This window comes from Equus asinus, chromosome 17 (assembly GCF_041296235.1).
Source record: "Equus asinus isolate D_3611 breed Donkey chromosome 17, EquAss-T2T_v2, whole genome shotgun sequence".
Lineage (NCBI taxonomy): Eukaryota > Metazoa > Chordata > Mammalia > Perissodactyla > Equidae > Equus > Equus asinus.
Genome location: NC_091806.1, coordinates 35,591,315 through 35,607,033, shown reverse-complemented (window position 1 = coordinate 35,607,033; position 15,719 = coordinate 35,591,315). Strand labels below are relative to the sequence as shown.

General features: G+C 45.9%; 2 protein-coding genes across 2 annotated transcripts in view; one reads left to right on the top strand and one right to left on the bottom strand.

Annotated features, from left to right (window-relative positions):
• Window positions 1-4,503, top strand: part of LOC139039781 (liprin-alpha-1-like) — a 112,920-nt gene extending 108,417 nt beyond the window's left edge. The window contains 3 exon segments of the mRNA XM_070487874.1: window positions 262-427; window positions 2,164-2,231; window positions 3,147-4,503. Coding sequence (XP_070343975.1) covers window positions 262-427; window positions 2,164-2,222 — 225 coding nt within the window. The 3' untranslated portion in view covers window positions 2,223-2,231; window positions 3,147-4,503.
• Window positions 4,504-10,495: 5,992 nt separating this feature from the next.
• On the bottom strand, window positions 10,496-11,431 carry LOC139040727 (olfactory receptor 4D11-like). Its single transcript, XM_070487490.1, has one exon. It carries the CDS (start codon window positions 11,429-11,431, stop codon window positions 10,496-10,498), a length of 936 nt encoding a protein of 311 aa, XP_070343591.1.
• Between the last annotated feature and the right edge of the window lie 4,288 nt (window positions 11,432-15,719).

Genomic DNA, 15,719 nt, shown 5'->3' with positions numbered 1-15,719 from the left:
CAGGAGGCACATGCACCTGGGCGGCCCAGGGCCGTCCTCATCGATGCCCAGCGAGGGCCCCACATAGTGTTACTGGGCCCGTCACTCTCAGAAGTTCCCGGTGGGGACAGTAGATCCTGTGGTTATCAGGAACGGGTTAAATAGGTGTGAACAAACATGCAGTGACAAGTTCAGCAGTCAGGTTCAAGGCTGGTAACTTGACTGTCTATATTTGTCCTTTATTTTAAAATCAGTCTTGTTTTCTGTCCTTTAATTTCCCAGGACCATGATAAAAGCTTTAGGAGAGCACCTTCTTGGAGAAAAAAATTTAGACCAAAGGATGTTCGTGGCTTAGCTGCTGGGTCCGCAGAGACTCTCCCCGCCAACTTCCGGGTCACCTCCTCTCTGTCCTCACCCTCCATGCAGCCGAGGAAGACGCAGCTGGACGGTAGGTGTGCAGGGGCAGCCAGCCGCTGTGGGCGGCATGAGCAGCTTTGTGGCTGGAATGTTAACAGTGATCCAGAATGGCCTCTTGGATGTGTTACAAGGCATTGAGTACTGGTGCATGCCCAGGTGAAGTGTTTTAAAATGAATCCTAACATCTGTGCATAACAGTTTAACAATAATGTAGGTTTTTTAGAGTCTTGTCTGGTTGAATCTTAGCATATCCTTCCAACTAATAAAGCTGAGCGTCGCGTGTGTTCTCGGCGTGCTGAGTGTACGTCCTGTAGCCTGTGTGTGTGGCAGGCAGCCCTGGAAGGCTCCGCCGCAAGGTGGTGCAGCAGCTCTCGGGCCACGCCGGGTGCTCCCGGGACGTCTCTCCCCCTGGAGAGGTGACTGAGTCCATCTTAGAGAACACAGTTTCCCCCTCTGTGAGCCTTCCCTTTCCTCCCTCCACCCCTGCTGGCGTTGGTCCCTGTCACTGCGCACCGTAAGGACGGAGAGGAGGAAGAAGGTGAGCCTGGGCAGGTCGTCACCGGAGCGCGGTAATTTGTATAAATCTAACGGTAACTCGGCCCTCCACTTATTGAATAGGCTGACGGAGCGCCTTCTGATTTTCTTCACAGCTTCGTGCCCAGTTTCCTCAGAATCAGTCACACTTCCCGTGTTAAGTATTGACGGCGACATTGAGATTAGAGTTCAGATAAATTAAAAAGAAGCCTAGAGAGAGGTGTAGGGAATATATTATAGGGAAGACGGCTGTTGACCCTTGTAGGAAAACTGAGGCCTAACCCCGGGAGAGTGGACTGCTCAATGCCTTCTTAAATAAGGGGCGTCGGGGAAGTTGCAGCTGGCCTCTTGGGACCTTAGGGTCAGGATTTGGAAAGATGACCCATGCTCACCAACAGTGCCGGCTGTCGTGCCGTCTCTTCTGGAACCACGGCACCTTCTTGATAAAATGTGTTCCTGCTGGACCCGTGGGAACGCAAACTGTGTAATTGGCAGTCGGGAATATCTGCTCCAGGTGTTCGCACATTTCCTGTCCAGGTTGCAAGGGAGAGTCGGGGCTCACCTCTTGGGCCGTGCCGTGTGTTTCTCGACAGGAACAAGGCATCAGTGGTACACATCACTTCCGGCAGAAACTGAGACTGGGTTTTAGTGTTCTTAGATGAGTCATTGTCCTCTACCCACCCCCTGCAGCCAGGCCCTGGGGAGGAGTGCCCTGGACGCTCCCTCAGACGGTCGTGGAGGGCAGGTGGCCCGAGGGCGCGTCTCCCGTCAGGCCAGGCCTGCATTTGACTCCGGTCACCTGCACCCCGTGGTGTCTAGCGCTGCCCCGGGTTATCTACCTCACACCGGCCTTGGGGATATCACGTTTAGGCCCCGAAGAAAAGTCTAGTTGCTCTGCAAATCTAGAGAGTTTCAGGAGAAACAAAGTTACCAGCTGAAGTAGTTGTCACTTACACAGAGGACATCACGAAGTCTGTACCATCTGACGCGTCCTTGCTGTCGTGAGATTAGCTGCCAGTGGCTCCCAGGGCTGCTGGGGGCTGAAGAGAACCCCCTCCTGGCGACACTTAGGTTCTCTTTCCCTGGCTCGTCCGCTCCCATCTAGAAGTTTCCCTGGGAGCCCTCAGTAGGTGCTGTTGTAGGTGTGCAGATGTGTGTGTACGTGTGCCCGTGTGACGTCTGAAGACTAACCGCACGCTGTGTTTGCACGCTTCCTCCCCGGTGTCGGAGCAGGCAGCGTGTCGGGAGCGCAGAGGCTGGACGCCGCCACGGTCAGGACTTACTCCTGCTGAAGCCCCGAGGTGAGTAGAGGGCTCCGCGTGCCCGGAGGCCGCAGAGGCGGCCGGGTGACCGCACGGGGACGCTGCCTGGCCCGGAGAGCCCGTTTCCGTTCCTCCAGGCCTTTAGGAACACGCACGCAAGCCCGGCTGCACCCATTACGTGGTTCTGGTGTTCTGTATGCTCACAGTTGGTCACAGAGGGGTTCGTGTATCCTCATTTATTAAGGAAAAAAGTGTATTTGCATTTTTTCCTTAAAACTGAAAGTGCTGGACTCTTTTCAGTATCTGCTAATGTCTTTTGGGGGTGGGGAGGCAGGAGAGCAGCGCGTGGCAGGAGCTCACCAGCTCAGCTCTTGGCTGGCGGCCACCCGTGGTTGAGAGCGCCCGGCACGGCGGCTCTCCGCCTTGACCCTGGCATCCGCGCTGATGTCGCTCCCACGTCAGCGGCGCCCGCTGGCTTTCTTAGAAATACACGTTCTTGAATGAGCCGCACCCCGCACGGCCAGGTTTCCTGGGGCCACGCTGTCGTGCGACCCTGAGGGCCTCGCGGCTGGTGTTAAACACACAGCTGCGTTGCCATCTCAGGGGTGCAGTTACGAGCAGCCCGCTCGCGCTGAAGGGGTGACGTGGGGCTGGGAGCCCAGCCCCTGCTCGTGGCGCCAGGGCCGGGGGCTCTGTTCCGCTCTCCACTTTTCACGTCTCCGCCAGAAGGTTTGATTGGTTTCCTAATCTTTTTAATTGGTAACTTTTAGACATACGCCAAAAGGAAGTCAGCAAGGAATTTTCTCATTGATACGCGTACTCCTTGACGTTTCATCTCAGTTCTCAAGCAGCTACAGCGCAAGGGGCAGGGAGGCAGGGCTGGGCCTCAGGACGCAGGTGTGTGCCGGGCGGCCCATCCTAAGGCTGATTGTCCTGTTTGTGCTTCCTTTCCAGTTTACCCACACTACTTCTACAGATGACCGCGCAGCGCTCGGGACCCGGCGAAGACAGCCTTTCAGAATTCAGTGGATCTGCAATCTGTTGATACTTGTTATATGGACCCTAAGATATTTTATTACAGAGTTTTTAATTAGTGAAAAATTCACGAATACCATAGAGAAAATATTTTAGAATTTAATGTTTCTTATATTTATGTAAACGTATGACTTCATTTATATAGTTACTTACTTTTTCATGTATATCCAGGCTATAAATATCCTTTCAAATCGATTCTGTTCTTCTATCTAATTTTAGTCTTTCAAACGAATGTACTGTAATGCTTGTATGTATAAATCCTATGAAAAGATACAGGGCTTTTGTAAATTATGCATTTATTGTAATTATCATTAATTTTTTAATAATAATCGGCGAGAGAGAAGAGGATTTTACTGCATTTGCATTTGTAAGATCATCATGACATGGTGGGCGTTATCCTGACAAATGTAACCAGCTCTACAACAATCATTTTGAAACAAGCAGACTTAATTTCAAGCAATTGCGTTTTAATGACTGACCTTACTCTACTTTTTCTAGCAAGAAATGCTTTACTCTGCAGCGTGAACAGACTGAAAGTACCTGGTGTTAAATATGAGCTTCTGATAAAATTTGGGCTGAAGGGGCCGTCAGAACTGTGAGCATCTCTGGTGGCTCTCAGTAGCTTGCAGAGCTCGTCCCTGGGGACCCGCACGAGCCCCAGCCGGGAGCACTTCTCTCGGCCGCAGGAAGGGCTGGGGGGCTCTCTGGGCTCTGCCCCGACGGGTGGACGCCGGCCCCCGCCCCGCTGCTCTTTGAGGACCAAGCAGGAAGCACCGCACTCCGCAGGGACGCCGGTGCCGGAAGAGGAAGGCGCAGGCTCCCGGAAACCAGGAAACCACGCAGTGCGACTCTACTAAAGGCCTTATTTTTTCTTATGTAAATCATCTTTTTACATTTGTTTGTAAACATGTTGAAAGGAGGGACCTAGTGGTACATTTTTAGCTTTTGACGATATAGCCGTTTTGGACTGTCTAAGTAGCAGATGTAACTTTTCCTTTTTAAATGGCACATTAAAGAGCCAGCAGGAAATGTGTTCCCACCACGGTGCGTTATTTATTATACAGCTCATTTTGTCGGTGGACGGTTTACATTCGGTTTCTGCTTTTAACTTCCCTGTACGATTCATTCGTTGTTACATTCTGTTTTCTGTTAATCTTTTGTGAACTTCCTGATTATGTAACAAAGTATGTACAGTCTCCTTTTGAACTATTTTTATCACAGTATTATTGCTTTCTTTCAATAAAGTACTGAGGCGTTTTCCACTGCCAATAAAGGATACTGAGAATAAGCTGTCATTCTGTGACAAATCGGCCGCAGCTGGCTCATCTCCGGCTCCAGGCTGATTCAGTGGCGGCAGCGTCGTCGAGTGGACTTTCTTGGGTAGAAATCAGTTGACAGAATGAAAAAGCTGGGGATGGAAGCACAGGATGGGGGCGTCCCCGCCAGGAAGCCCAGGGGCTTCCCGCCTCGGCCCCCGAGGCCCAGACCCTCTCTCGCTGAGACCTGGGGGACCAGGCCCGGGCAGCCTGGCGCTCAGAGGCACCGCAGGCCACAGGGAGGCGCGGAGGCGCGTCAGTCCATGCGCGCACTGGGGCCCTGCTCTCCTGCTGCTCCCGCCCTGGGCTGTGTCCTTCCGGTTCCCAGGGAGCCTGGTCTCGGAGCGCTCAGACGGAGTCCTGAGTCATGAAGCAGTCTGGCGCGAGAGGGGAGGGGCTGCAGGGCGGCAAGGCGCGGCGCTCGTGGCTGGCAGCGCCAGGCCCAGGGCACCCGATGCCTCAGCCCCTACGTGCTGTCGCCCGCCCTCCCGCCACCACAGTATTGTCATCAGGTCTGGGGGTGCACGATGCCCAGGCAGACCCCATGCCTCGCGCTGTGTTGGGTGGGCGCTGCTGACTGTCGCCTCGGTTTTCCTTTTCCTGTTCTGCTGTCCTTCCAGGGCTGATGGCCGCTTCTCCTGAGTGACGTCTTTACTTTATTCGGGTGAATACATTCCAGCTGGTGTCCATCAGGGCACAGCGATCCGGTGGTTTGGTGTTCTCTTGAGAGCCTGTGCTGGCTGGTTTTCCAGTTTTGTTGGGGGCAGCCTTTTCTCGGCATTTCCTCGTTCTTGGGTTCACTTAAGCGTGAGACTCAAAACCACATAGCGCTTCCCTGCTTTTTCACCCACCAGTCCGTTTGCCTGACCAAAGCCGGGCAAGCCTTGGGTAGCCTGAAGCTTCTGGAAGCAGACCAGGTCATCATTGGCTCTTTAAGTTGCAGGTGTTTGATTAAAACTTCATTCGGTGGTTCCGTTTACGCCTTTAACAAAAAGTCAGCTCAGAACGACCCAGAGAGCACAGGCCGGTGTTGCAGTAGCTCTGCTGTGCTAGGCGCACTCTCAGCCACGCCTCCCGGGTCTGCTCGCCCCACCTGCAGTGTCCCAGGGCTCGCCCGCAGTCGGCGGGGATGGGAGCCATTCGCAGGCCAGGTGTGGCCACACCGAAGACTCTCTGGACCCTTCCCACCGCTAGATCTCTGTCGAGCCTCCTTTAGCCTCATAATTGCTGCCCTTAAGTTTCTCTTTTCAAGTCTCACATCATGCACTTTAAGGTAATTGTGGGTTTGGGGTTTTCTTTGCTCTTTTGCTGGCTAAGTCCTGTGCTCATGGGGATGGGCTCCCCAGGGTCTGGGGAGGAGCGTGTCTCCCCTGTATCTCCGGCAGGTGGATAGCGAGGTGGGCGTCCGGGTGCTGTGGCTGCTGTCTTAACCGCTGACGTGTCATCGAGTGCATTCCCAAATAGCTCAGAGGCTTCTGTTTCTGACATTTCCTTAGCTTAACTCCTCGGTGAGGAGGAGGAAGTAGCCAGTGGTTTTGCAACCGCGTGTCCTTGACTCAGTGGGGCACCTTTTGGAGTCCTGTTGTTCGAGGCCAGCACTGCGTGCGCCCCTCCACCTGGCACACGCCAAGGGCACACCCAGTGCAGGGAGGAGCAGGGCCGGTTCCTTCGGGAGGCTGGCGTGGAGGATCCATCCTTCGCCTCTTCCCGCTTTCAATGCTTGTTGGCCTCCTGGGCTGTGAGCCGGGTCTCCCGTCTCTGCCTCTGTCTTCACGTGGCCCCACCCTGTGTCTTATCTTCTGTCTCTTACGAGGACACTTGTCACTGGCCCACCTAGGTCATCCGGGATGGTCTCACCTCAAGACGCTTCACTTAGTTACACCTACAAAGACCCCTTTCCCAAATAAACTCACGTTCACAGGATCCTGCGATTTGCACACAGACACATGCTTGTGGGGCCCCCGTTCACCCCATTCCACCTTTCGACATTCTGGAGAAGAGCTGCCCTGCCCGGGAGATACCCGGATGGATAGACCTGGCTCTACCCCAAGGGACCCACCCCCCAGTGGGAACATGGTGAGCCGAGAGAGGGAGCCGTGACGCCCGGGCTCCTACATAACACGTGCTTAATGTGGCCTCTCGATTCCTCCAGTGTGGACTTTGCCTCTTGGCATCTCCTTCTGGGGGATGAGAATTTCAGCTTTCCCGCACCTCCCTTTCTCCTCCCCAGCTCCCAGCAGAGCTGAATCCGTGTTCACTGTTGCCGTGAGGAAGGCTGGAGGTGTTATTCATTGCTGGGCCAAGTGGGTTACTATGATTACAACGGAGGGCACGTGTTGTGTGCCCAGTATTTACAGATGAAATGACCGTGTCTGGGATTTGCTTGACAATAATCTTGGTGGAGGGGTAGGTCAGGATATGGGTCAAACCAAATTGACCGTGTGGGTTGATAGTTGTTGAAGGTGGGTGATGGATTCATGAGGGTTTATCATAGTATTCTCTTTTTGCATTTGTGTGACATTTTCTATAATAATATTTTAATAGTTATTTTAGGGAGACCCTCTGTGTTTTAAACCCTCAGTCTTTAGATGTCTGGAAAAATTGCTTCTTGGTCCTCACTTTGGAATGTAATTTACCCAAGTTTTGAACATTAACTGCAGCCCACTCATTTTACACCACAACTCAGCATGCACGCACTACGTTTCATCCATTCTATCGTGACTCCTTTGTGACATTTTGGTGTCTTTGAAGTCAGGATGTGTCTTACAAACGATGGCATCTTAGACTTGATGAACTATGGCGTACGACAAAACTTCACGTGGGCTGCAGCTTCTCTGCTGCTCCTCCCACTGACAGGTGGGGTCTCATCCCCTGCAGCTTGGCCAGCCTCAGTGACTTGGTTGACCAAATGAATGTGGCAGATGTGTGTTAAAGAAAGTGTGTTAAACCACACCAAGGACTGTGCTGTCTTCCTTCTAACCAAAATTGCTTTGCTTAGGGGGCTGGGAAATAAAGCTTAAATAAAAGGGTAGTGAGGGAAAAATCAAATCTTTGTGGCTACTGTCAGGGCAGCTGTTAGAGACTGAATGGTGTAGATTTATATGTCCAATTTCTGTTGAATGCAATATATTCATTGAGGCTATACAATTATCTTAATCTACATCTCTAAGATCCACAGCTCCCTTAGAATCTAGGAAGGTAGCACAGTGACAGCTGTTGATATTCATCAGGTTAATTACTTCAGAATAATTTTATGTTATTGGGTTCACGGGTACCCAGAGATGTTGATCATTGAAATATTCGATTCAGGGAACAATGTAAGAAAGGGTAGTTTGAAAGCTATGTGTGTGTGTCCAGAGCCAGTCAACCTTTCCATGGCTATTAGGAACAGAGCTTAAAAATAATAAAAGCTGATTTAATTGGAACAAATGCAACCCAGCTTTAGATTTTATGTCATCCAGAGTAATGATAATGTTTATGTAATCAGATGTAATTCTTTCTCCTTCTCCTGAAATATTGAATCAGATTGTGTTGTGTGTTTAAACATGGCTTGAGAAAGTCTCAGGGACAGTGATGTGGCAGGAGTTCTTTGGTCCTTGGTCTCCTGGGATTATGCCTCTGAGATACAATCAGTGATTCAGTCCCCATAGATCTTTGGTGCCATCCAATTCTGACATAGTGATAAAGCTCTGATTTGAGTGATTCACAAGAGATAGGAAGGACAGAAAAGGACAAATTGGCATGAAATAGACTGTAAGGTGGTTTGTGGCATGCATTTTTCATAGGCAATTTCACATAGAAAAGCTTAGAGACTCGTGACCAGTGCTACCTGAGCAAAGGTAGCAGGACCTTATGAATGGTGACTTGACAAATGTGAATTATTCTTAGAATTTTCATGTTAGGGGAAGTAGGTCAATATGGTAAACATTTAGAATTTATAGACCAGGTGACAAGAAATGGCAATGAACCAGTTAGTTAATCAATGCTTATGGTGCCATTCCAGATCCAAAGTGGGACATAAGTAAAGTTTGTCCTCAACGCTCAGTATCCTTTGGCTAACTCTACTTGGGCTCTTCTCTGTCCTGGGTGATCTGACTTCTTGTTCCGATCCCTTTTCCCTGCCAGAAAAGCCAAGGGTTTATATTTGATCCATTACTTTCTTTTAATATGAAACTATCCAATGCATTATGTCAACAGCTTCAGGATGACTTTTTAAGCTATAAAAATAACCAGCAAAGCTATAGTCATGTTTTAATGACAGAAAGCTAGAAATTTGTTTTTTTCCTAGATTGACACCTGAGCTAAAACTGTTGCCATCTTTTTTTTTTGTTCTTCTCCCCAAAGCCCCCCAGTACACAGTTGTAGGTTCTAGTTGTGAGTGCCTCTGGTTGTGAAATGTGGGACTCCGCCTCACCGTGGCCTGACGAGTGATGCCACGTCTGCATCCAGGATCTGAACCAGTTAATCCCTGGGCTGCTGAAGCAGAGCACACGAACTTAACCACTTGGCCATGGCGCTGGCCCAAGAAAGCTGGAAATTTTAAGATGAAAAATGCTTTGAATTCAATGTATATTCCTATGTTTTGCTACCCCATCAGTTTTTTCCAATAATGAGGAGTAGGGGCCCTGTAGTAGGAGAGTGTAACAGGTCATTGGGGGTTAGGGTTAGGGTTCAGGTCAGAATGTGCATAATGTAGAGCAATTTGGATGGTATTAATAATGATATTTGCCTTTCACTGAGAATTTACTATCTGCCAGGCATTGAATGTTTCACATATACCATCTCATTTTAACCCTGACAACAACTCCGTGAGATGGATATTATAAGTACCTTTTTATAAGTGACATATGACCTGTGAAGACATGAAATAATTTGCTCAAGATCACACAGTTGAGGGATGGCAGAGATAGGATTTGGACCCAAGGCCGTATGACTCTGAGGTTAGAGCATTCAGCTATAATGGTTTACTTTTACCATGCTTTCCCAGACAAAAACACTACCTTTTACTTCTTCTTCACAAACACCAACAAATTGAAGACTGGATTGTTTAGAGTTTTATCTTCTTTAACCCTTCCTCTCTCTCTCTCAGGAAGTGGGAAGTGAAAAGAGTGTAAATTCTCAATGGAGAACCCAGTCTGAGATTGGCCCTGGTAAGGCTGGACTACAAGATCAGTTCTTGAATAATGAGAATGGCTTGCTCGTTGTGTGGGATCTCTGAGGTTCTGCCTTTGTCTAAACTTATCACAAGAATGTGAATCTGGCACGTGCAGTTCTGCATAAGATAAATCCCTGTAGGCCATTATGGGAAGTCTTTCAAAGCTTCTTCATTCCTTATAGGAATCCAGGAGGACAACCATTGTGTGCCTTTGAGGTTCTCAAGAGGTCACAAGCCCATGTGGTGTTCAACTAAGCAAAAAAAAATGTCTTAATCTGTGATGGGCCATTTGTCCCCATATACGGGTGCTGCATTTGCAGTGATCATGAAATCTTTCTAGAACAGGATTACAGTTTGGCATAGACAGGTCCAGTAATGTAATACATTACATCCAAATGGTTTAAGAGCAATCAATTGGGTATCTGAAGACTTATCTCTGTGATTAAGTGGATATGAGTTCTTGAGCAAATCACTCCAACTCTAGGCTTCTGTGTACTTACCTCTGGAAAAGGAGTTGGATTTAATCAATCTCTTCACCTGTGATATAGTTGTCCTGACACATTGTTACTTTGTTCTTTGAATGGAAATACATCAATCAGCTCAATCCTGTAGCACTAGTTACTTTATGCTTACCAGAAGCTAGGGTTACCAGCAACCTATTAACTTACTAGAAAAATAAATTGTTACCTAGTACGTGTAGTTGGTTTATTGATAATATATTTGAGTATATAAATAGGACTCTGTGGGAAAAATGATGAAAGGAGTCCTTGGTGATGAAGAGGTTGGAAACTCTTATTCTATTCCACCACAGAAGGCATGAGTCTTCTCTTCAGTCTCTTCATGGCTGACTTCATTTCTTGGTTCCTCAGAGTGTAGATCAAGGGGTTCAGCAGAGGGGAGATGACAGTGAAGGTGACGGAGATGGGCTTATCCGTGGGGAGGGCAGTGAAGGGCCGGGCATAGACATAGATGCAGGGCACAAAGTGCAGGGTCACCACCGTGATGTGTGCGGTGCAGGTGGAGATGGCTTTCCTCCTGCCCTCCCCTGCCTGAGACCTCAGCATCATTAGGATGACTGTGTAGGACACAAGCAGGAAGATAAACCACAGGGTAGTCACTAAACCATTGTTGGAAATCATCAGGAGCTCAAGTGCAGAGGTGTCTGTACAGGCGAGTTTGAGGACATGGGGGACATCACAGTAGAAGCTGTCAAGAACATTGGGTCCACAGAAAGGGAGGGGCAGCAATAGGGAAATTTGCATGATGGAGTGGACAAAGCCCCCCACCCAGGAAGCCAAAATGAGGGCAGTGCATCGCCCCCTACTCATGATGGTGACATAATGCAGGGGCTTGGAGATGGCTATGTAGCGATCAAATGCCATCACAGAGAGAGAGGAAATATCCGCTCCACCAAGCAGGTGGAAGAAAAATATTTGCATCATGCAGGTAATATAGGATATGGTCTTTATCTTTGACAGAAGGTCTGCTAGGACCTTTGGAGCGGTGATGGAGGAGAAGCAGATGTCAAGGATGGCTAGATTGCGGAGAAGGAAGTACATGGGGGTGTGAAGGCGAGACTCACAGGTCACAGTGACCATGATGAGGAGGTTTCCCAGCAGAGTTGTCATGTACACAAAACACAAGAAAAGAAATAAGACCAAAGTGAGATCTTGGGACTGAGTAAGTCCTAGAAATATAAATTCGTTTACCCTGGTGCCATTTCCCAACTCCATTGAATCATGTTTCTTCTTCTTTGTGTAGCTTGGAAAAAATTAAAAGTGTTATTTCAGAAAGGGTTTACTCCCCCTTAATAGATTCAGGTTTACAGTTGGGTATTAGGTCGGAAGACTAGTGAGGCATTATCACCACATGAAGACTCTTTCCAAGGTTATTGTTAACACATCCTACATGACATCTTCTTCCATAAGCATGCAGTTAATTATTGTTTTCTTCTGTAAATTATATGTATTTTAGAAAATGCATAAAAGTAATGTTCTCAGAATAGAAGTTGTAAGTATCCAAGATAAAAAGGTGAATAGTAAATAATCAGAAAGGGAATATTTTGGCACAAGGGATACAAAAATGGATGCAGTTTGGTGTGTAGATAAGACAATGCCTATTTGGTACAACTGGGGTCCTTTGAGGTTTTACACAAATGTGGGTTTTTTTCCAGACTGGGTGCTCCATTTAAATACTTTAAGAACTCCTATCTGCAAAATGATTGTCTTTGGACTGAATTTCACAGAAGCACTCCTCTCTTTTTTAGGTCACAGATTTAATGCTATGAAAAATCAGACAATTTTAAAGCTGTACAATTCTTCTTTATCGTTCTATTTTTCCTTAAGGGGATTTATTTGTTTCTTTCTTTAATATACTTTAGGTACCAAAACCCCTGGATGTTGAATAACTCCTCAGCTATGAAAGAAAAGTGGTAACTCAGAGCTTCTCTTCTGTTCACTGGTCAAATTTCTTTCCTAAAAGCTATTTTTTTTATTGTGCTATCATTGACATACGATAGACTCATATGTTTGACGTGTACACTTTGATAAGTTTTGACATACGCATATACCCATGCAATCATCAATATGTTTAAGATAATTAATTAATATGTCTTAATATATATTAAGATATAATAAGATATAAGTTAATTAATATATATTATCACTCCAAAAGTGTCCTTGTGACTCTGTAATATGTCCCCTCTGCCCCCTTTCTTCAGGCAACCACTGATCTGCATTCTGTCACTATCCATTAGTTTGCATTTTCTAAAATTTTCTATAAATGGAATCCTAAAAGGTGTACATTCTCTTTTTGTCTGGCTTGTTTCACTTACAAAATACATCCACGTTTTGTGTGTACCAATATTTTGTTCCCTTTTATTGTACGGACGTGCCACATTTTGTTTATCAATTCACTTGTTGATGGACATTTGGGTTGTTTCTAGTTTTTGGCTATTACACATAAAGCTGCTATGAATATTCTTGTATAGGTCTTCATGTAGATATATGTTTCCATTTCTCTTAGGTAAGTACCTAGGAATGGAATGGCTGTAACTCTTAAAATTCAATAAGAAAACCAACCACCCAATTAAAAAAAAATGGGACAAATGGTTTGAACAGATACTTCAACGAGAAGATACAGGTTTAGCAATTAAGCATATGAAAAGATGCTCGATGTCATTTATCAGTGGGGAAATGTAAATGAAAGCTATAGTGAGATAACAGTGCACATTTATTAAAATGGCTAAAATAAGAGAGAAGGGGTTAATATCCAAAATATACAAAGACTCATACATCTCAACAACATAAAATCAACAACCCAACTTAAAAATGGGCAAAAGATCTGAATAGAGATTTCTCCAAAGAAGACATACAGATGGCCAACAGGCGCGTGAAAGGACTTTCAACGTCATTAGCTATCAGGGAAACGCAAATCAAAATTACAATGAGATATCACCTCTCTCCGGTCAGAATGGCTATAATTAACAAGACAGGAAACAAGTGTTGGAGATGATGTGGAGAGAAGGGAACCCTCGTACGCTGCTGGTGGGAGTGCAAACTGGTGCAGCCACTATGGAAAGCAACATGGAGCATCCTCAGAAAATTAAGAATAGATCTACCATATGATCCAGCTATCCCACTGCTGGGTATTTATCCAAAGATCTTGAAAACACAAATGCATAAAGATACATGCACCCCTGTGTTCATTGCAGCATTATTCACAATAGCCAAGACTTGCAAGCAACCTAGGTGCCCATCAAGGGAAGAATGGATAAAGAAGATGTGGTATATATTCATAATGGAATACTACTCAGCCATAAGAAATGATGCAATCCGGCCATTTGTGACAACATGGATGAACCTTGAGGTTATTATGCTGAGTGGAATAAGTCAGAGGGAGAAAGTCAGATACTGTATGATCTCACTCATAAGTAGAAGATAAAAACAACGACAAACAAACACATAGCAACAGAGATTGGATTGGTGGTTACCACAGAGGAAGAGGGGAGAGGGGAGGGCAAAAGGGATGATTTAGGCTCACATGTGTGGTGATGGATTATGATTAGTTTTTGGGTGGGGAACATGATGTAATCTACACAGTCTTCGAAATATGTTACGATGTACGTCTGAAAGCTATATAATGTTATGATCCAGTGTTACTGCAATAAAAAAAGAAGATTGACATATCAGAGTTGACAAAAATGTAGAGGAACTGTAACTCTGGTGGGAATGTGCTATGATGCAACCACTTTTTATTATTATTATTATTTTTTATTGAGTTATTGATAGGTTACAATCTTGTGAAATTTCAATTGTACATTAATGTTTGTCAGTCATGTTGTAGGTGCACCACTTCACCCTTTGTGCCCACCCCCCACCCCACCTTTCCCCTGGTATCCACTAAACTGTTCTTGGTCCATAGTTTTAAATTCCTCATATGAGTGGAGACATACACAGATTATCTTTCTCTCACTGGCTTATTTCACTTAACATAATTCTCTCAAGGTCCATCCATGTTATGATGCAACCACTTTTGAAAACAATTTGTCACTTTCTTAAAATGTTAGGCATGTGCTTACAATATAATCATTTTGCTCTTGAATTCCTTTCTTTTCTTATTTTGCGAATCCTTGGAATGGACTTAATTTCTTTCTTTGCAGTTTATCTCCTTTTTCTTACCATAATCAGAAAGAAAAGAAAGGTGAAAGTCACTTCTCTCACTTTTTGGGGTGTTTTCCAGTTCAAATGAAGATATTTCTTTTCACCTAGCTCACTTTCCATTCAAGTTGTCTTTCTTCTGTATACAATTTTGTCGAAAGTCTACTTAATATGGAAAACTAAAAAAGCTACCAAGAGTTATCAGAGCATGCAGGCAGATACCTGGGGGCCTCTGGCATAGCACAGCCTGTTGCAATCCCAGCTGGGTACTTACTGCTTACGCTACAGGAGAAGTTAGTTTACCCCTTTGGCCTCAGGCTCTGCATCAGTATCTGGAAACAATAGCATCTCCCTCATGTGATTTTTGTGAGGATTAAATGAATTAATATATGCAAAAGCATCAATACTTAGAGCATTGCCTAAGCAATAGTAAGTATGCTCATACGTGTGTTACCTTAAAGTAAAACGCTGGGTTAGTAACTGTCTCAGGGACACAGCTTCTTAAATGTACTGACAATCTTTTAGAAGAGTTGTATGTTTTCCAGAATGTGTATTCTAAAACAGCTTCATCAGAACATACTTTTTTTGGGGAAAATAGGAGGTACTTTTCTTTTACTGTCAATGAGAGTGGCCCAGAGGGTGGTGACAGCGTTTGGTAGTAAGGAGAGCACTTGCTTGGTTTGGTTTCTTATCTGACAACATCTTAGCAGACCAGAGAAGTCAAGTGCTGGTCTCTGCAGTGAGAGCCATCTGGGCTCAAGTCCTGGCTTTGTCCCTGTGTGACTTGGGTAAGTGAGAGACCTCATGGAGTCTCCACTTCATCTGTGGAATGGGGATTATAGTAATACCCACCTCACAGGGAAGTTATCAGGATTAGGTGAATTAACATACATAGAGTCTCAACATACATGACTGGTTATCTGTTATGATTAGTACTATGTTGGGTAACCTTAACATGGGAGGCTCATCAGGAAATGGAGTGTGTTGAACCAAATAGTAGCTGAGCTATCAATTCTGACTAGTTAAAGTGGGGAAATAATCACCAGAAAACACCAACTCAATATACTTACTAAAGATATTGAGGAGGTCTTACCTACTTATGATATCCTTCCACAGGGACTATGGAATTGTAAATAGTAGACTATGGTCTACACAGAAGGGTAGAAGGCACAGTACCTCAGACCCCGAGTCAGTACTGTTTGTCAGAGAGGAATAGGTCCTACGTTCACAAAATACTTTTGGTAATTCAGACAACATCCTCTGCCTTCTGCTCCATGTTTCTGCTATTTTTACTCCATTTATTTAACAAATATTGATAGAAAGTTGGCAGAGTTCTAGGTTATTTGAGAGAAATGAATATAAT

What these genes read in the sequence shown, in the direction of transcription:
- LOC139040727 (XM_070487490.1), bottom strand. Translation starts at nt 11,431, where the DNA reads ATGGAGTTGGGAAATGGCACCAGGGTAAACGAATTTATATTTCTAGGA.